This window comes from Silurus aristotelis (genome assembly GCF_946808225.1).
Source record: "Silurus aristotelis genome assembly, chromosome: 14".
In the NCBI taxonomy this organism is placed as follows: domain Eukaryota; kingdom Metazoa; phylum Chordata; class Actinopteri; order Siluriformes; family Siluridae; genus Silurus; species Silurus aristotelis.
Window position 1 is genome coordinate 14545966 of NC_139587.1, and position 21644 is coordinate 14567609.

Here is a 21644-nt window from a genome sequence, read left to right on the forward strand (position 1 = left end):
ACAAATAGCATTTGACATAACCAGATAAGTATATTATGGCATACCTCCATTTTTTATTAGCTGTGATATTTAAGCTGCATTTTGACTTAAACTTTGATCACAATCTTTGGAATAATAAGCCGACTACAGCACTCTGTAAAATTCACTTGTTGCTTCTTGGCCCTCCTGATCTCTGCTCTCTCTCTTTCCTCCTCCCTCTCACCCTCACCCTGTCCACTCCCTTTCTGTATTTCAGTGGTAATAATCTAATGGAAAAGAAGATGAAAAGGAGGTCATGTTGACCAGCCCTTAACTATAGCCCCGTTTTTTAAAACCAACAACATGCTTTCCAATGGAGGCATGACCTTTATATTTTGCTCCCTCTTCCCCACCGGGTTTGCATTAGAATTTAATTCCCAATAAATATGCCATGTATGTAGATAACTTCTTTATGGTGTTTCCACAAAGTGTAAAAATTCCAATGGTTCTTGACACTCACGTAGTACTACATGGACGATGTCGAAGGTAAAGATGTAGATGGTCAGGAGGGAGAGAGAGAGTGTAAATAGATAGAAGTAGCGGTAATTCCTCTTCCCGACACAGTTTCCAACCCATGGGCAATGATGGTCGAAGCGATCTGAGAGAGAGAGAGAGAGAGAGAGAGAGAGAGAGAGAGAGAGAGAGAGAGAGAGAGAGAGAGAGAGAGAGAGAGAGAGAGAGAGAGAGAGAGAGAGAGAGAGAGAGAGAGAGAGAGAGAGAGAGAGAGAGAGAGAGAGAGAGAGAGAGAGAGAGAGAGAGAGAGAATTGAATCTTCAGTATGCTGTTTGAAGTAGGGATGTACCTACTGTTGAGCATCATTATCAAGCGAATATTCACTCTAAATGCTGGATTGAATTGAATGCAAATCAATAAAGTCACCTATTGCACTAGATTTTTTTATTTTTTATTCCTTATTTACTTATGCAACTCTGATTGTCTAGGAATAGTACCACCATATTAAATATTATTGGGAATATTGCCTATATGGAAATCTTTAATTTTAAAATTGACCAACCAACCATATTTAGAGTCAAAAACATGAACAAGTAATTGAATAAGAACAAAATTAAAATTCAGTGTCAATTGTCTGTATCTAGTAAGTGTCCAAAACAAAACAGGTAGTGAATATAAAGCATGAATATGAAGCATTACAGAGTATTAGTAATCGCTGTTTTAGTCATCCTATAGCAATAATAAAGTAGTTTCTTTTAGATTGCGAGCAAGAAGCATCTAAACCAGAATAGAATCACCGCAGCAGTTACTGATCGAAATCTGACCACAGGAATGTAACACTTTTTTCTTTTTCTTTTTTTTTTTGAGTAAGACACAAAAGCATGAAAAGTATCTACATATTATTTTTCAGTCGCTAAAACTACAAAAGGGAACACAAAACTATTAGAAGTGAACTTTGGTGTATTATGACAGAAATATTTTGGCAAAACCAAAAATTGTGCACAAGTAACTCAGAAGGCAGATACTAATGATAAACGATAATAGTATCAACAAAAAGGCTTTATGCTGGCGATTCCCAAATAAAATACAATAAAGACAAACTGGGTGTCATCTTTTACAAATATCTGCATCCAACCAAAAAAAAAGTCAGTATCAGAGGAGTATTGTGTATCAGCCTATACGCAGAGCTCATATATCAGAATCAAATCACAGATAGTAAAAAGGGATCAGTGTATGTCTGGCTCCGAAGCTTACTGGAAGCAAGAAGACAATGAAAGCTCACGTCTTTGTGGAGACGTGAACCTGCTCATGATAAAGAAAAGCGCAGCTCTAAACGCTTACATAGGCAGATAATCTTTTCTACAAGATTATCCCTGCAGGAAAAAATTAAAAAGAGAAAATAAAAAATATATATACTATGGATCTTAAAAATAATAATAAAAAAAAAACACTTCAGTAAAATAGCTTTGCTTATTACTTATTTCATACTCATCAGTAGACCTGGCCCCTGGGCACAATCGATGGCAAGTTCTATTCTCTCTCTCTGTGTGTGTGTGTGTGTGTGTGTGTGTGTGTGTGTGTGTGTGTGTGTGTGTCAGACAGTGCAGCAGGTGCACACAGCTCAGACAGACAGCCCTGTGTTCACAATGACTGTGCAAAGAAAAAAAAGGTATGCTTTCATGTAGACATTTCTTTACACACAGTGCATACCTCAGTTCTCAATATGTATACTTTCTACCTCACCTCTCATTGATGTAGGATTAAGTATAGTACCCTTATTAGAGGGGAATGTTCTCCATTTTAGACATATTCCACCAATGGAGAAAAAGGTTTTAAAAGCAGAACACAAAAACGGATTTCAATTAAACAAAAGTTTACACCACCTGTTTCACACATTACTTTCTATAATTTTGTTCACAAAAGACCTGCATTGGACAGTTGTTTTTTTTTTTTTTTTGCTATAAAATAAATTAATAATGCATCATGCCAAAAGAGAGCTCTTAGCATCACCAGGGACCCCATGCACTCTAACAACTGCCTGTTTACTTTGCACATGGTACGGTTTTCAGTCACGCACAACGAGCCCGAGGGACAGCTTCTACCCAAGAGCTGTCAAGTTGTAGATTTCCACTCATACCCAGACACTCATCTTTAGAACTGTTTAGTTGCTGGTTCATAATCACTTGCACATTGTCATTAAACTGCAACATTAGAATACTGTTCAGCCACTCAATCACAATGTCATTATACAATCAGAACTGGAATGTGTGATACTACGACTGACTAAACTGTAACACATACACTACATAGCCAAAAGTATGCAAACATCTGACAATCACATTTATATGTGCTTGTTCGAAAAGAATGGGCAATAGCACAGATATTCCCCCTTACTGTTGTAATAAAGTACAAGATCAGGCATAACATTAGGACCACTGACAGGTGAAGTGAATAACACTGATTATCGCTTCATCATGGCAACTGTTTTTGTGGGATGTATTAAGCAGCAATTGAACCTTTTGTCCTTAAAGTTGATGTATTAGAAGCAGGAGAAATGGGCAAGCATAAGGAATTAAGCGAGTATGACAAAATTGTGGTGTCTAGACAACTGGGTCAGAGCATCTCCAAAACTGCTGCTCTTGTGGGCTGTTTCCGGTCTACAGTTGTCAGTGTCTATCAAAAGTGCTTCAAGGAAGGAACAGTGGCAAACCAACAACAGGGTCATGAGCGCTGAAGGCTCATTGATCCACGTAGGGAGTGAAGGCCCTTTAATTATCTGCTGTTAACATCTTGGTGCCAGATACCACAGCACACCTTCAGTGGTCAAGTGGAGTCCTAGACGGGGCAGTACTGTTTTGGCAGAAAAAGGGGGACCAACGAAATATGAGGCAGGTGGTCATAATGTTATGCTGAATCGGTGTATCTCTCTATTCTTCTAAGGCGTTCCATTAGATTTTATCAGTCTATAGATTAGGACTGTGGGTTTTTTTTGTTCAGCCACAAGCACCACACACAACAGTAAGGTCAGGCACTGAGTCTAAGTGAGAAGATCTGGTTAGTATTCAGCACTCCAAATCATCCTAAAGGTGTTCAGTAGTGCTAGAGTCAGGGCCGAGTATGTCATAATTTACCTCGCTTTGTGTTCAATGGAGTTATTTTAATGAACCAATTTTAGGACTTTCAGTTCCAGTGAAAGGAAATCACAATGCTACAACATTCAGGAGACATTCTAAACAATTGTGTGATTTTAAGTTTTTTGGCAAAGGTTTGCAGATGAATCAGATATAGGTATGATATTCTAATGTCCACAAACATCCTGTATTGTTGTATGTATGTATCTGCAATGTTGTGTGTTTATTTTTTTTAATGTTGCACCAGAGAGAATAGTACGAAATGTTTATACCTTCATAGCATAGCGAAAATCATGTTTTTCTTTTTTAGTCAAACGTTGCTATATAACTACAGATGGCACGATCATCCCCTGTTTATAGAGTATGACTTTAAATGGCATTCACATTGCATCAAATTTTCTAGGGTTTTCTTATTTTTGTTTTGCACTTCATTTACCCCTTCAAGTGAGAAGCATGTGAGAGACATGTAAGGCTAAATGAACTGCTTGATCATATCTGTGCTTCAAAAACACTTGAAAAAACAAAAACACAAAAATACATCTGTAAGGAATTAAGAAACCATAACTTGAATATCTTTTCATAACCTACTTCTTCTTCTTTAGGCTGCTCCCATTAGGGGGTCGCCACAGCGGATCATCCGTTTCCATACTCCTCTGTCATCTACATCTGCCTCTTTCAAACCAACTACCTGCATGTTTTCCTTCACCACATCCATGAACCTCCTCTTTGGCCTTCCTCTTTTCCTCCTTCCTGGCAGCTCCATCGTCAGCAATCTTCTACCAATATACCCCATGTCCCTCCTCTGCACATGTTCAAACCATCTCAATCGCGCCTCCCTCACTCCAAAACGTCCTACATGCGCTGGTCCTCTAATAAACTAGTTTCTAATCCTGTCCATCGTCGTCACTCCCAATGAAAATCTCAACATCTTTAGCTCTGCTACCTCCAGCTCAGCCTCAAGACCTTTTAGTCAAAATATCTTTTTATAAACATTGTAACCAAATGTTCAAAAGACAGCCATCAAATCTATTGACAAAAAAAAAAAAAAAAAAAACTACCCAACAAAAATAATTCCTAAACAAATTCCTAAGATCAAGGTTTTTTTTTTTTTGGTAATCGCTCAACCAAAAAACAATAAACTAAATCTACTTTCAAAAAAATCTTAACTTTCTACTTTTAAGTAATGTTCTTTTGCTGGTGACTTTGATAAACTGCACACAAAAGTAAAGTGGTTTCACCTTTCCAACTGTTATTCAGCACCCATCTTGTGAACTAAAACTTTTAAATGGCTACTTTACTCATTGCACACACACACACACACACACACACACACACACACACACACACACACACACACACACACACACACACACACACACACACACACACACACACAAAACCCACCCACACAGTTGTCGCAGATGCTACAGTGTGAAGCACGAGGAGGGCGGAAGATCTTGCAGGTATAGCAGTACTTTAGCTTGACAATCTGGTTGTTGATCTGCACGTTCCTGATGCGGGGAGGAGGACGCTGTCCAGCCGGTACATTGCCATTAGCTGCCTCTGTAAAACCAAGAGAATCAATTTGGTTTTAATGTAGCTGCATTCACAAGCAGGCATGATACACAGCAATGCAATGCAACATGTACAGTTTATGAAATACACACAGATCTTACAGATGTACAGTTTAGGTCAGTCATGCACAATTAATTTTTTTATGAGGTATTATTATAAGTATGTAAATAAGAAGACTAGAGAAATTGAAAAGCTGGCAATTTTACAACAGACAATTAATTGTGTAATTCAGTAAATTCCTGGTTATTTCACACACAAGCGCACACATGCACACACTTCACTTGGTCAGCTGCTGCCTTCACAGTAGGCTTGGCACTATAGTTTGTGTGTAAATGACAGAAGATTTTGATTAGTGGTGCTCACTGGTTTTCTGTCAATGCTCTTGCAGTAAAGTGCTAACAGCTTAATGTTTACACAGGGACCAAGCTTTAAATAAATTGAGGTGAAAAAACAAAACAGCTCTCTTTATAAGCTACAGGCATGCTGATTTAAAGTCTATAGCGCATCTGTTCTCGGAGCCAATGTGTACACACTTTAGGGTTTGCATAGTAAATACTGACCTTCACAAGACTGAATGTGCAAAATCATATAATCCTAGCATATAATAAGTGTTCCAGAAGAACCTTTGGTCAGATGAATACAGGCTTTAAAAGCAACCCTCAGCATGATCCAGCATAAGTAAGTCTATTCATGGTTTTATATTTGAAAGCACAATAAAATCTAATACTTGCTAATTACTTTTTTGTAAACTTTTCTAGGGCCAAAAGCTTAACAAACAAAGCTTAGTGGTTTTCCAAAAAAAAAAAAAAAAAAAACCCAACAAACAAACAAAAAAAAAAAACCTCTCACACGTGTGCAACAAGGTTTGACAACACAATACAATGACCATGCCTTGATAGTATGTAGCCACACCTATTCATTGTGTTTGCTTGTGTTACTTAGTCATGGCCACATTGTAATGATCTCATTCTGATGCTGTTCTGAAGTCATGAATATGCTTTAGGATTCTGCTCTCATGTATTAATTAGCATTATGTATTACTCTCATGTATTAAAAGGCATTTCACTGCATGTCGTACCCTGTATGTATGTATGTATGTGTATGTGACAAATAAAATTTGATTTTAATTATTTTTTGTCAAAACAGAAAAAAAAAAAATCTCATGGTCTTCATGTTTTGAATTTCTTTAACTAGGGCACAACATGAGTAGACAAGTTTGTTTTACTATAATAAAAGGCATTTCACAAGGACTGTGAGTAACAATATTTGCAATCTTTTGCCAAAAAAAACCCATTGACCTATTAATGGCTTTAAATAAAACAGAGACAAAAATGAATTTTGCTTGCAGTGATAAACTCCTGTGTTCTGACGCAGCAGCTTTCAACTGGCCATAATAATACAAATTAAATCATAAAAAAAGAGAAAAAAAGGGAAGAAACCAGGATTCAGCTTCACATTATAAGTGCATGGAATAAAAAACAAGCCCAGATCCTACAAGGAACATTGTACTATTTAACAGCTCTGTAAAAGTCCAGGTTCCATGCAAATAGATTGCTACAATGGCAATGAGAACTAAATATAGCTAAACATTAACAAGAGATCTCATTTATCAGCTCTGTCATGTGAAGTGTTTCTGCGTTGTCACACCCACTCTTCCTCATAATGCTGAGAGGCAAAAGAAAGAGAGGATGGAGGAAAGATGAAAAGAGAGACATGCATGCAGAGGTGGGGGCAGGGTGGGGGTGGGGAGGATGAGGAAGATTCGACTGCAGACAGCACTAGTAAAGATGGGCGAGGCACAACATAGCAGTGCATGTGTATCACCAGCTCAAATCATAAGGTCAAAATATTATTCAATGTGTACCCACAAGTCTGTTCTAATAACAAGGTCATGGCCGAAAACAAATGTTTCATTACGCTCACCAACCGAAATTCCCCTCATCTTAAATGTGTGTAGCCAGAATTGGGCTACAACAGTTGCTTAGCAGCTTGTTACTAAGCAAAATAGCTAATTACCTATGGTTGTTTTGCAACTTCCTGCCATCAGCATTAAGACTAAATGAGAACACATTCAGTGATATAGTTTCATACTGTCACTTCACAGTCACTTGACATACTGTAATATATGCCACAAATATATTAAATCATTAAAGACTTAAGAATGCAAAATACAAATGTTAATATTAAAACCTTAAGCATCACCAAAAATGAGAATAATCTGCTTAATATAAAATGTGATTTTTAAATGAAACATCAATAAAGTTTATTTGAATAGCGCTTTATGGCAGTTTTAAGGCCCAACCTTTTTTGCACCACGGACCGGTTTATTGTCAGACAATATTTTCACGGACAGGCCTTTAAGGTGTGGGGGATAAATACAAAAAAAATTAAATGATACGATCTGCATAAAAACTGGTATTTTCCAAATATAATAATAAACATGAATCCACTGTGTTGTTTTTTTTGTTCATTTTGCTAGCTTGGGGGTTTCAATTTAGCGGTAATGTATTATGTGTTAGCGGCCAGAGCAGCCCCTTTAAGAAGGTAGTGGATGGAGGTAAGACATGTGACCGAGGCATCATGACATGCATCAAAAGTAAATCATATACAGATGTGGTGGGGAGAATCCGGTAATTTTCCAAAATAAAACATCATTCAGAATCAGATAATAAATAAAACGGAAATAATGTAAGTTATGCATTTTTCGGTGCGGCCCGGTAACAATTGACCCGGTCAATAAGTCATCTACATCACTCACAAAAGACAGTTTAGGTCATGTTTAGATGGCTTTAATTACGTTGTCCTATGTCACTATATAGATTTCACTGTGCTGCAAGTTTTGTATAGTTTGGGCTAGATTTGTTAAATATTTCAAAAATTTTTTTTGTTCTGGAAATATTGGTTCAATATTTGTACTGAGCATACGATTAGTGCCTAGGACAACTCTAAGACAATATGCATATGGGAAAGAAAATGAAAACCATTTTTCTATTCCATCCATCTTTTCCAGCCCCCTCTAAAGCCATCAAAAAGCTAACTTGTTATAAACCCTGCAGATCTAAATTGATGTCTTAAAAACAGTGCTTACAAAATGGCAAGAAATTGGCTTTGTGTCTTCTAGTGACTGGGCACATAAAATGTATTGCCTTTAATGTACACCTGAAAAGCCTAACAAAAATAGTTTAAGCTCTGCTAATAATAAACAACTAAATAGTTACCCAATATAAAATGCAATAATGAATTTAAGCACATGGGCTCAGAGCAGGAAGATTGACAAATGGTCAAGAAATCACATCACTGTCTGCATTTCTTGAAAAGGCTTAGGAAATGAGGCCTTTCGATTCCAAATCTTTAAAAACATTTATAGGTGCACAGTCATGCTCAATCACAGTAAAGTGCACAGTACACTTACTGCTTGAACTTTTTGTTTCTTGCATTTGAACTATAGTAATTTTGTAACTTAATAAATTTGTCTTGTGTTTTTCCCCCTTAAGTCCTCATAATTTATGTCACAGGCTGCTGGGAGGATTCACAGAATAAGAATTTTATTGAATAGTGTAACAGATAAATAAATTCTTGAATCTGGTGAGTAAATCATCATCCTGCTTTTGCCCCCAGAGCTTTTAGACATGCTATTGCCAACCTCATTATCCTCCCCTATGCCCTCTTGTAATCATGAAATCCTGAAAACACACTCACCAATCTCCATCTCAATGAAGTTGGCTTCCTCAGGTAGGGCACGGGGAAGCACGCCAGGGTCACTGAAGCTGGTCCTCAACAGCATAGCCATGACAAAGAGGAACAGAACCACAGCAAAGACAGGGATAGCTGCAGAAAGGTGGACAGCCAGGTACGGGCACCTACAAGGGTCAAAACACAAACACTGTGATCACAAATCTTTCTCCCATGGGACTTAATACAGTTTATACACAGATTCGATGTTGGAACATGCCAGAGAATCAAAAGATAACCTCAGATACACTGAACACACAACAGGATGCCATCTAGGCTCAACAATTCTGCAAAAGTAAACAGAGGAAATGTGTGCTGTATTTCTCCTGAGATCAAACAAAGCTGCACACACTGCTTGTATTTTCCACACCTCGTAGAACCATTTTAAAGTAGAAGCATTACTTTAATAAACAAATATCAGAATACTACCAGAATAATACCAGAATACAAAAAACAAGAACACAAATATAGGAAGCGTAAGTGGCTCTGATTCAATTTCACCTTGTGAATCAGTTTTTATGCTAAAAAGTGAATGGTACTGCAGGTGGTAGCCAGACATAATTGCTCTCTCTTTATACTTCCTGGCTATTTTTAATCTCTAGTTTTAGGCTTTTAATTGCGTCCTTGTCACAAAATGTGGCATGAGGCACAGGTATTCAAGAGGATGAAGAAGATACTGAGAGATAAACAATTACACAAGGAGAGCTAGACAGGGCCATAAAAAGGCAAAACCCAGAAGTAAAACCATTATCTGTACCTTTGTGCAAGGAGAAACAGGAGGAGCACTGCCAGAGCCCTACGAAATGACCTCCAGTAGGTTAGTGGTATGTATGTTTCTGACCAAACATGACTGAGCACATGTGACAGACATGAAAGAGTATGGAAATGCCATGGGAAATGTTGCAACGTCTGCAACATCATGCAGGAAGACCGGATTGGTCGTGGGTCAGTGATGGTCTGGGGAGAAATATCTCCTAGCCCCCCCCACATTCTAGCCAGTGGTACCTGCAGACTATTATGTACCAGGATGAATTCCTCAAAGACAAGGTCACACCTTATGAGTGAGCCCAGGGTTTCTCTTGGCACATGACAATGCTCAGCTTCATGTGGCCACAGTGTGAAGGCAGATTCTGGATGACACTGACTGGCCTTCATGTTTCCTAGACCTAAATTCAATTAAGAACCCTATATATATATATATATATATATATATATATATATATATATATATATATATATATATATATATATATATATATATATATATATATAAAATGTATGTATGTGCGTGTTGTGCTGCTCAAGTCACAGGTTAGCATGACGTTAAGATAGCACCGCTGCTTGTGAAATGGCAGAGAGTACAGATCAACTGGCAGCAGGAAAAATTCTTGCATCCCAAGTCATAGATAAAGGTGAAACATCAGCATGCTAAGCAAAAACTGTATATCCTCATCATGTGAAAATTATATAGAATAATTAAGTGCTATTGTTTAAACCGTTTGTTTAGAAACTTTAAGACAGTCAAACTGGATCTGTTCTGTCATGACTTGTCTACTACAACATTTAAATGATCTGTTTTTAAATGTGATTTACTGCAGCTTTACTATGTTCAAATGCTTGTTTTCAATGTTTGCTATTTAATTTATGCATGTATCATCTAATTATTATACTAAAATAAATAAATAATATATTCTAAATGCTTGTATGTCACAATCATAGTTATATGCAGGACACAATTTGCCGTGAAATTACATTTTTTTTTTTTTTTTTTTAAAAAGAAGAAAAATCTTGAATCTTAAATCCATATCGCAATTGTTAGTGGCTAGCCACTTTTGGTTAAGCGCTATTATTTATTCAGCATTTGTCCAGCTTCAAGAATTCCTTTTAAAAGGAGAAAATCCTGACAATTCTGCATATCAATGGAGTGAATAAATAAAGGATGGAAGGAATGAAGACATTTGTTAAAATATGCTGAAATAAGTAGAACAGTTCAGTAGATATCTTTTAACAAATAAATATAAAACACACACACACTTGCATATACATCTGTTTTACCTAAATGGGGTTTTGCAATTCTTTAGACATGCAAGTGTGTGTTTTGTATTTAATTATTAAAAGATATCTACTGAACTGTTCTACTTATTTCAGCATATTTTAACAAATGTCTTCATTCCTTCCATCCAAATTTAAGGATTTATTCCACTATTCTAATTCGCTATTCTAATCCCTAAGCATTTTTTAGAGCCCATTTGGCTGGGTTGCAGTGGAGGTATTTAACTTAATAAGTAATATTATTATCGTAATAGTAATATAGTAATATTGTTGTTGTTTTTTTGTGTGTGTATGTGGTCACTGCCTGTCTTCACCAGCAAAATAATAAATTGGCAAATTCCCACTCTTTCAACTCTTTCCTTATGTTCAGGGAGTAAAAACTGTCTAATTTTGTCTAGCTGTGCACTTCCATGTTTACTGAGCATGTTTCACCCATTTAAGCAAAAATAACAATTGGAACAAAACTCATGGACGACAAAAAAAAAAGTCTCTTTACTGTCAATACAGCACTGAAGCTAACCAATACTGTTGGATAATCTTTTACCACATTTGACAACTGAAATTGTGTAGCTTCAAATCCTAATAACAAACCAGTGTCAATTTTAAACCTATTAATTAGCAGAAAATGTGGAGATGGCGGCGTATTTCTTCATAGCAGATAAACATTGCCATTCTTCAGTCATAGCTAGGAGTGTGTTAAAATCTGGAATAGTGAATGGTAAGGCTAGGGGGTTACACAGAAGAATCTGAGCAGATCCCATTATTTTAGTGGGCAACTTGGGTGCTATAAAACTACTTCCTCATGCTCAGTACAAATTCGCCACTGCATTGAGCTATTAATAGAGGACGCTCGAGTCTCCTCCCACTTAGCTGCATGTGGAGTGCTCCTGCACTACTAATGTATGAGCTGTATTTTACTGTTATCGTCCTTGCATGGTGAAAGTTTATTTCACATGCTGCGATAAACACATCTGCTTCAAATTCATAGGGAGTGGATATCTAACTGCTTGCATTTAACATAGATCCACACTGATGCCACACCATAAAGCTTTGCAGCTCTTTTCATCAATCCAATAGGAGCATTGGCAGCCACTTCCTCGCTGTGACGTTACGTTGCTGGGCAGCTTGCCTTTTTCGGCTGCTCTCTGACATGGTGCCAAGTCCAGCAGATCAATTCTGCTGGGTTTCAGCACAGCAACAGAGCAACAGGGGAAAACAGCAATCCACATAACAACATAATTTCCCCATAGGCAAGTGGAAATGAGTTTAACAATAAGTTGTCGCAAAACTGGGTAGACAAGTGTGGTACATCAGCATAAACGATCTACGGCATTTAACCAGTGAGACAGGTATGGTCTGTTTAGCTGGTGTTGCTTTGTCACCAGGAATGAATTTAAAAGGGAGAAAACAAAACAATATATCCAATCATTAAAAAAATTCCACTGCTATAAGACAACACAAGGGACCAGTGGGTGTGTTAGTGTGTTAGTATGTGTGTCTTTCTTCTATACCATCATCGTCCTGGTGACTACTATGCACCTCAGACCAGCTTCATCATTACTTCCCATCACAGCTCTAAGCTTCTTGTACCCTCACACTCCAGTGCATATGATAGTGCTCCAGCAATCAATAAAAATGATCGACTATTAGATTAAAACTTCATTTTTTTTTCTCCACCCAAATTATGAATCACTGTCAACCATGACAACCATCATTTGCTGCTTTTAAAGACACATGAAGCACTTAGCAGGTTAGAAGTCTCTCTCTAAGACTATTGTCCCTCAACTGCAGTGCAACAGAAAATTGGTTCAGATTTTTCATTACAGTCAAATGGTCTAGATTAGGTGAATAATAATATTAATAATAATAATAATAATAATAATAATAATAACAACATTAGCATAAACCCCTTATCACAGTCTCCCAGCAGCACAGTCTGGCCACTTATCCCCCTGTCAGTGGGGCCTTTTTTTCTCTAGTTGCTCTTTATAAGTCAGTAGATTTTACTTTTGGTGTTTATCCCACACAAACATACACTCTTTATACACCTGTGATGATGCAGAGTTGGAGAGAGAGAAGAGAGAGAGAGAGAGAGAGAGAGAGAGAGAGAGAGAGAGAGAGAGAGAGAGAGAGAGAGAGAGAGAGAGCGTGAGAGAGCGTGAGAGAGCGTGAGAGAGCGTGAGTGGAGGGGGGGGGGGGGCAATCAATACTACTGCATTATCAGGCTGCTCTGTGGGTGGTTCAGTACAGATGCTTGGGGTGGGGGTACTTAGCCATCATTACCAACAGCCTTCTAGAGGAGCATCCGCTATTGCACTAGGGAGAAAGGGAAGGGTGGGTAGGGAAATGGCTGTTTGACGCACAAAGAATGAGTACGATTCGTAAGCACAGGGCACATTCATGGGTTAATTTAAGAGAAAGGAAATCAACCTGCTATCAATAAGGCAAAAAGACAATATAAATATATTGTGCATTACTACAGTCGAATTGGTTACTGCATTGCACATTGCTAAAAATAAACATTTATGAATTTAATGTACAAATGTAAAGGTTTTATCGCTTTTAAAAAGCATAAATATGTAAAATAGCTTAAGAAATTTGGCCAAAAAAAATTTTTTTGATAAAAAATCCATTCAAGTGATTTGAGATTGTAACAATACACAACCTGTATTATAATTATATTTAGTTTAGCCAAATTATAAGGGCATCAACAAAGTCCAAAATGTCCTTTTAATCTGATGTCCTTCATTCAAACTCCTTTTAAAAGCCTAACCCTCTAAAGGAACTTTCACACACTGTGCAACATTGTGAAGCAGCAGGAATTCAGTTACACACCTTAATTCAGACCGACAAACTTAGCACTACCTACACTGACTGAATTTATAGCTTTGATCCTTTGCTACAACCAACCTATTTGGTCTGTTATGTTGAACAAGCTTTACCTTCATGAAAGCCAACTATTACGTTTTTAAATACAGGTGGTAGAAGTGCGATCGAATGAAAATCTTTATAATTTTGTAGAACAATGCATCAAAAAAAACATAGTGTGCATTTCGAAAGACAGATCGTAGATAGTACCATACGTGTCATAGTTCCAAGGTTCTGGATTACAGTGCTAAACATTTTGTTCAGTTTTACACTGGGTTTTCCATGTTTAAATGTAGATGGAGTGGATACTCTAAACTCTAAATGTGTAAGCAAGTGATTTTTGTGATGTCTTGTGAGGCATTGGAGTCCCTTCCAGGATGTACTCTTGCCCTGTGGCCTCTGTTCTGGACTTTAGGTTCAAAGTAACAGAACAGAATAAAGTGCATGCTGAAAATAAAAGGAAGACTAAAATAAATAAATGAAGCAAAAAAGCTCCCTGTGAAAATCTTATTAATCAGTAATCCAGGTAGAAGACCTGGAAATTGAAAAGCAGGATGCATTTTTTTAGCACAATTCTTCCTGTTAGCCCCTCACTGCTTCTTGCTTAGCATTCCCAATATCCGGTAGCTGGCAATGAATAGCTTGTTGACATTCTCTATTTCATACTTAAGTATAATAATAATAATAATAATAATAATAATAATAATAATAATAATAATAATAATAATACCTCCCCTAACAAACACAGACATGCAAACACAGACAGACACACTGTACTGGAATATTGTTAAACTTTGAAAGCTTATTTTGTTAAATTAGCTCATATTTCAAGTAGCATTGGTTAGCTAGCTACATAATGTCTGGTAGGATCACTGTAAAAGGATACCAGAGTAAACTAAAAACGGCCAAGCCAAGCCTACTAAAATAATGATCTGTTTACACACAAAGCAAGTTTTCATGCCCTTTAATCTCTCTGGGACTTATGGTGAGGATTTAACCCCTGGCACTTCTGTTGTTTATACCTTTACTTGACAAATTCTTTTCAGGTCAATTACTATCATTTTCTTTGTTTCATGTTAAGGCTATTTGAGATCATGAGAGCTTGTCAGCAAACACTACTGGTCAATTTCCAGCCCATGATTACAAAATACATCAATAAGACAGAATCCTATGCTGATCTCTTACAACACCATGCTAGCACTTTGATTGCTGCTTTATATGTAAAACATATTCAAGTCTGCAGACACACAAACATCAGAATAAGAAAAATATGTGATCTTTGTGACTTTGATAATGGCATGCATACTGGTCTCCCCTTCATAGCCAAAATTTTGGAAAAGGTTGTAACACAGCAGTTATGCTCACACCTACTTATGAATAACATTTTTTAAATGTATCAGTCAGGATTTCGGCCTCATCATGGCACAGAGACGGCGCTAGTTAAGGTGGTAAATGACCTGTTATTGGCCTCTGATCAGGGTTTTGTCTCTTTACTTGTTTTGCTCGACCTTAGTGCAGCTTTTGACACCATTGATCACACTATACTACTTGCTAGACTTGAGAACATTGTTGGAATAAAGGAAACAGCTCTCTCTTGGCTCAGGTCTTATTTGACTGATCGCTATCAGTTTGTTGATGTAAATGGTGAGTTCTCCACACTCTCTGAGGTAAAGTTTGGTGTTCCTCAAGGATCTGTCTTAGGCCCTCTGCTTTTCTCTTTATATATGCTGCCTCTTGGAGAAATTATTCATAAATATGGTATTAGATTCCATTGCTATGCTGATGATACACAGCTGTATATTTCAGCAAAGCCAGATGAGAGAGATCAGCTTAACAATGTTGAAAAATGTGTAAAGGACATTAGACAGTGGATGCTCGATAACTTTCTTCTGCTAAACTCAGATAAGACGGAAGTACTTTTACTAGGACCACATGCAGCTAGAAGCAAACTTTCCGATTACGTAGCATCTCTGGATGGTGTTTCTGTTTCAGCGTGTACGGCTGTCAAAGACCTTGGTGTGATTATTGACCCGAGTCTTTCCTTTGAGGCTCACATGAATAATATTACCAGGATCGCCTTCTTTCACCTTAGAAATATTGCTAAAATTAGAAATATGATGTCATTACAGGATGCAGAAAAACTAGTTCATGCTTTTGTTACTTCTAGATTAGACTACTGTAACGCTTTACTGTCTGGGTGTGCGAGTAGGTGCATAAATAAGCTTCAGTTAGTTCAGAATGCAGCAGCAAGAGTCCTCACTAGATCTAGGAAATATGACCACATCACCCCTGTATTAATCAGTCTACACTGGCTCCCAATCAAATCTCGCATTGATTATAAAATACTACTACTGACATATAAAGCACTTAACGGTCTCGCACCGCCGTATCTGAGTGAACTTCTGTACCAGTATGATCCTCCACGCCTACTTAGATCAGAAGGTGCTGGCTATCTGTTGGTTCCTCCAATAATGAAGATTACAGCAGGGGGCAGATCTTTCTCTTATAAAGCCCCGCAGTTATGGAACAGCCTTCCTATCAGTGTTCGGGACTCAGACACAGTCTCAGTGTTTAAATCGAGGTTGAAAACATATTTATTCAGTCAAGCCTTTAATCAGTAGATTTTTTCTCAGGTAAAGGCTCAGATCTGGAGGGAACATTGATATAGAGTGTTTAGTGAACTGGGATATTTGTACGCTGTCGTCCCCTCACATTTACGCGTTCACTCAGGTTTGTTGATGGTGGTGTGGTGGGTCGTCTTTTATTCCAGAGATCCCTCATGTCTGTGTTGCCTTCTGGTTCTCCCTTTTAGTTATGCTGCCATAGCGAGTCTTGCCGGAGTCCAAACTGCACAGTGACATTAACTCTCATGCAACAATAGGTACACTTAATAATCCATATCCTTCTCTTCCTGTCACCCTCTTCTCTCTCTCTCTCTCTCTCGGTCGAGTTAAACATGCTCCTGAGGCTCCAGTGACCACTGTTCCTGCCCCTCTCCCCTCCGTGGATCTTCCCACTTCATCCAGGCCTGCCTCTGGATAGTGTTCTCTTTGACTGGAGGCCACTCTGTGCAGCTGGGGAAGGTTTGTCATCAACGCCTTGGGTGGTTCCATGAAATTCCGGAGTAAGAACGGGAGCTTTGAGGATGGATTGGACTGTAGTTGATGTCAACAGTCTCCTACACTGACTCAGGAATACATTTCGCTTTTGATCATCATCACTGTACCCCGCAACATTGTATACCTGCCACAAATTGACATTCGGTGTAACCCAGATGAGGATGGGTTCCCTCTTGAGTCTGGTTCCTCTCAAAGTTTCTTCCTTATTCCATCTCGGGGAGTTTTTCCTTGCCACAGTCGCCAGTCGCCACCGGCTTGCTCATCAGGGACAAACTTACTCATAAAGAACATATTCATTTTTAAATCACCGCATTATCTGTGTAAAGCTGCTTTGAGACAATGTTCATTGTTAAAAGCGCTATACAAATAAAAATGAATTGAATTGAATTGGTACCTGATGGGCTGAAAAAAAGTTTATTAAATTTATCTAAACTGTCCAGGGGTACAACCTGATGTGGTTATCTGCTGTTGTAGCACATCCACCTCAAGATTCAAAGTTTTCTGCATGCTGAGATGCTTTTCAGCTCAACATGGTTGTAACGTGATTAATTGAGTTACTATGGGCTTCCTGGCAGCTCTACACAATCTGGCCGTTGTCCTCTGAACTCTTTAATCAACAAGGCATTTCAACAACAAGGAACTGTCGCTCACTTATTGTTTTCTTACACTATTGCCTACAATAGAGACTGTGGTGCGTGAAAGTCGCAGGAGATCAGCAGTTTCTGAAATACTTAAACCAGCTCAACAGGTAGCAATATCCATCCTACAGTTAAAGTCGCACAGCCTACAGTTTTTCTTCATGCTGGAGTTTGATGTGAATGTTACCTGAAGTCCTATGGCTTGTTGATTAGATAACTACTTTAATTTGCAGCTCCCCAGGTGTTCCTACTAAAGTGGTCTATTAGTGTACATCTTATATCTTAATTATAAAGTGTTTCTGAAAATGAATATGTACTACAAAAATACTGCCAACAATTTGCTTGGTATTGAACAATACACTAGAGCAAATTGAAGATATTGTATTGTAAATGCTACCCTATTAGACATTGTGATCTCTCATAAAGACCTTTGCCAGTGTCGTTTCTTTGTTTGCGTTACAGCAATCCCATTAAAATGAAAAGGCAGAGTGCACCTCGCAAAGGACACCACTGCGTAACTGAAGTGTGTATTCCCTTTGAAGAGCAGCTGCAGTCTAGTCTTTTACTAGACAGAGAGTTTTTGTTATAAGTTTTTTGTTTGCTTGTATTTTTTTTTTTTTTAAGGCACTGACATGGCAGTTTGGCAGTGTAGAATTAAAATGTAACTTATAATGGTGTAGATTGTCAGAAAGGCAAGATGCACAATGCCTGATCCTAGATAGAAAGTTCTTCAGCAACTATATTATTTACAGAGCAAATTACTTATATATAGAACAAGGGTAATATTCAATTATGTAAAACAAGGACTCTATGATTTCAGAGAAAAGTAAACGGAAAGGTTTTGGCATGTATTAGCCATAACAGGGATTGCATCATTTAACAACAAACCAAATCTACCAGGAAAGTGCAGAAGGTCCACCTTTCAACAGAGCAAACCTAAAATGCCTATGGTTTTATGAAGGGTGACATTTTCAGCAGTTACTGTTCACAGAGGAACAGGTAGACAATGGAACTGATTGATTGTCTGATAAATTAAAGAAAAGGCTTTAATGCATGTCGAAGTTTCAGATTGATAGATTAAAAGTGGTTTGTGAACATAAGAAACCTTTTTTTTCTCCATGTTACCATATTTACCAATTCATATCCTCCTGCTGAGCAACAGAACCCATTAAAAAAATAATAACCTAAATATTTACATTCAGGGAGATAGAGGTCATCAGGAAAACAGCTACCTTCTGTAAAAATCCATTTATGATCTGAAGGGAATTACAGCTGGGTGGAAAAGGAAGTATTTAGCCTAAATTTCTTCCACGGAAGCGCAGAATGAAACAAATGCTCTGCCAGGAAGGGGTAATATTTCACCTCCAAAGGCCTGAATTATTTCACACATGCCCTGTTCACTGCAAAACTCAACATTGCACCATATAACAATTAAATACCTGTAGACAGAGGGGAAGAACAACCGAAAATGAATGCACTGCGGTTTGGGGGACTGTCAAACTGATAGTACAGCAGTAAGGAGCAACAGAGTAGTAGTTATATTGAGTAATACCGAGAAGCGTCACAAGAATATACAAAAGCACAGTTTTTAAACGGACTATTCTATCTGACAGAAGACGTAGAGAGAAACAGAGAGACTAAGTGGTGCATTGCTCTTTAATCTGTCCCTCTGGGCTGCCTTGCTATGGAACATTTCAGGCACATAAACCAGTCTGATGGGAAATGGCCTAACTTTGTCCAGGATAAGAAAAATCACAGTGGGACACTCAGCTTAAAATTTTTAGTTTAGTGTTTCTGCATATAAACATCAAAATCCATTAATCCCTTATGACTAAAGTCAACTAATATAAAACAACTGGAAGCATTTTGCTGGAATGTTCTTATTTAATTTTATTCTTATAAAAGTTTTTATTTTATATTAATATGTTCTGTACTTCATTTGGCGAGGACACTTTGGAGGAACATTGTTCTATTTCACTGTGTATGGTTGAAATGACAATAAAAGCTTCTTGACGACTTATTTTGGGCTGCTGTCAATCCGTTAGAGCAATGGTGATGGAGAAGGGTATCCACCCAGCACTTCATGAGTCCTATCCAGCCCACTTGCAAAAATATCAACGCTCTTTTTTGCAAGATTTCGTATGTGTTAACTGGAAGACATATACCTCATACAACAATCAGTGGAATAACAATAGAGGTGTGACCAGTTTTAAAAAAAAAATCAAAAACCTGACTTCTGCTTTCGCATATTACAATTTCTTTCATATGTGATGATTCAAAATATCCTCATCTAACTACATATAATATTCATCAACAACAAACAACTGGTCACGTGTTACACATTTAAATATGTATAATACATACATGTAATTAATGCATAATCCAGTTGATCTATATGTGCTTCTTATAGGCTTTATTTAGTTTCCAAAAGTTGATATTTAATCTACTTACAATGTGCTAAGCCTATTTTATCCCCTGAACATTACCATTAGTCCACCATAAAGATGCAGCACATTTGACTCAAATAGCTACATAATGGAACGTGTCAAGTTACACTCCTAAACTGTAGCTTAATATCTGTTATCTTTTCCCCATGAGGCATAGTTAACAGTAAATCCAAGGTGAACACTGTGTACAGTAAATACCCCATTAGCCATGAGAAAACCCTACCTGACAAATAGCTGTAAGCTATATATAAGTTTTGTCACATACACAGAGAATACAACTATATCCTGTACACCCCAGAATGATCACAGTGAGGGCTTAATGATGTGTGCAAAGATTAATATACCCAATTTCCGCATCCCTTTAGTTCGTTATAAAAATAGAAGTGTACGTTAAAATCTCAGCAAGATTCTTTTATCAGATGTGCCTTCGTAGAGAAGGATCGTTGGAACCACCGCCTTGTAAAATGAGAAAACATTATGGAAGTGCTTAACAATACCGTTTCATATGCCCATGTGCTGCAAAAGCCTGAAGAGCAGCTTGAATTGTAGCAAATCAAAAAGTGGTTTCGTTAAGTTGTGTACAATCACACATAAAGAAATGATGATGATAGTAAAGGCAAGCCATTTTTTAGGACATACCATACTTCTGGAGGCCGAACATTGCGAACAGAGGTACAAGTGGATGTACTGAATATACTTTAAAAAATAATAATTTAAATAAAACAAAAGGGTCAGCATTGCTGTCAGTAGTGGTCTGAACATTGGATCGCCTTCTTTCACCTTGGAAATATTGCTAAAATTAGAAATATGATGTCATTACAGGATGCAGAAAAACTAGTTCATGCTTTTGTTACTTCTAGATTAGACTACTGTAACGCTTTACTGTCTGGGTGTGCGAGTAGGTGCATAAATAAGCTTCAGTTAGTTCAGAATGCAGCAGCAAGAGTCCTCACTAGATCTAGGAAATATGACCACATCACCCCTGTATTAATCAGTCTACACTGGCTCCCAATCAAATCTCGCATTGATTATAAAATACTACTACTGACATATAAAGCACTTAATGGTCTCGCACCACCGTATCTGAGTGAACTTCTGTACCAGTATGATCCTCCACGCCTACTTAGATCAAAAGGTGCTGGCTATCTGTTGGTTCCTCCAATAATGAAGATTACAGCAGGGGGCAGATCTTTTTCTTATAAAGCCCCGCAGTTATGGAACAGCCTTCCTATCAGTGTTCAGGACTCAGACACAGTCTCAGTGTTTAAGTCGAGGTTGAAAACATATTTATTCAGTCAAGCCTTTAATCAGTAGATTTTTTCTCAGGTAAAGGCTCAGATCTGGAGGGAACATTGATATAGAGTGTTTAGTGAACTGGGATATTTGTATGCTGTCGTCCCCTCACATTCACGCGTTCACTCAGGTTTGTTGACGGTGGTGTGGTGGGTCGTCTCTTATCCCAGAGATCCCTCATGTCTGTGTTGCCTTCTGGTTCCCCCTTTTAGTTATGCTGCCATAGCGAGTCTTGCCGGAGTCCAAACTGCACAGTGACTTTAACTCTCATGCAACAATAGGTACACTTAATAATCCATATCCTTCTCTTTCTGTCAC

General features: G+C 37.8%; 1 protein-coding gene across 1 annotated transcript in view; it reads right to left on the reverse strand.

Annotated features, from left to right (window-relative positions):
• The window catches only part of zdhhc9 (zDHHC palmitoyltransferase 9), a 32121-nt gene that overhangs the window by 8307 nt on the left and 2170 nt on the right, over positions 1 to 21644 (reverse strand). Inside the window, exons 3-5 of the mRNA XM_083560403.1 lie at positions 8877 to 9037; positions 5007 to 5165; positions 479 to 616 (exon numbers count right to left, since the gene is read on the reverse strand). Of these exons, the coding sequence (XP_083416529.1) occupies positions 479 to 616; positions 5007 to 5165; positions 8877 to 9037 (458 nt within the window). The remainder of the gene's footprint in view (positions 1 to 478; positions 617 to 5006; positions 5166 to 8876; positions 9038 to 21644) is intronic.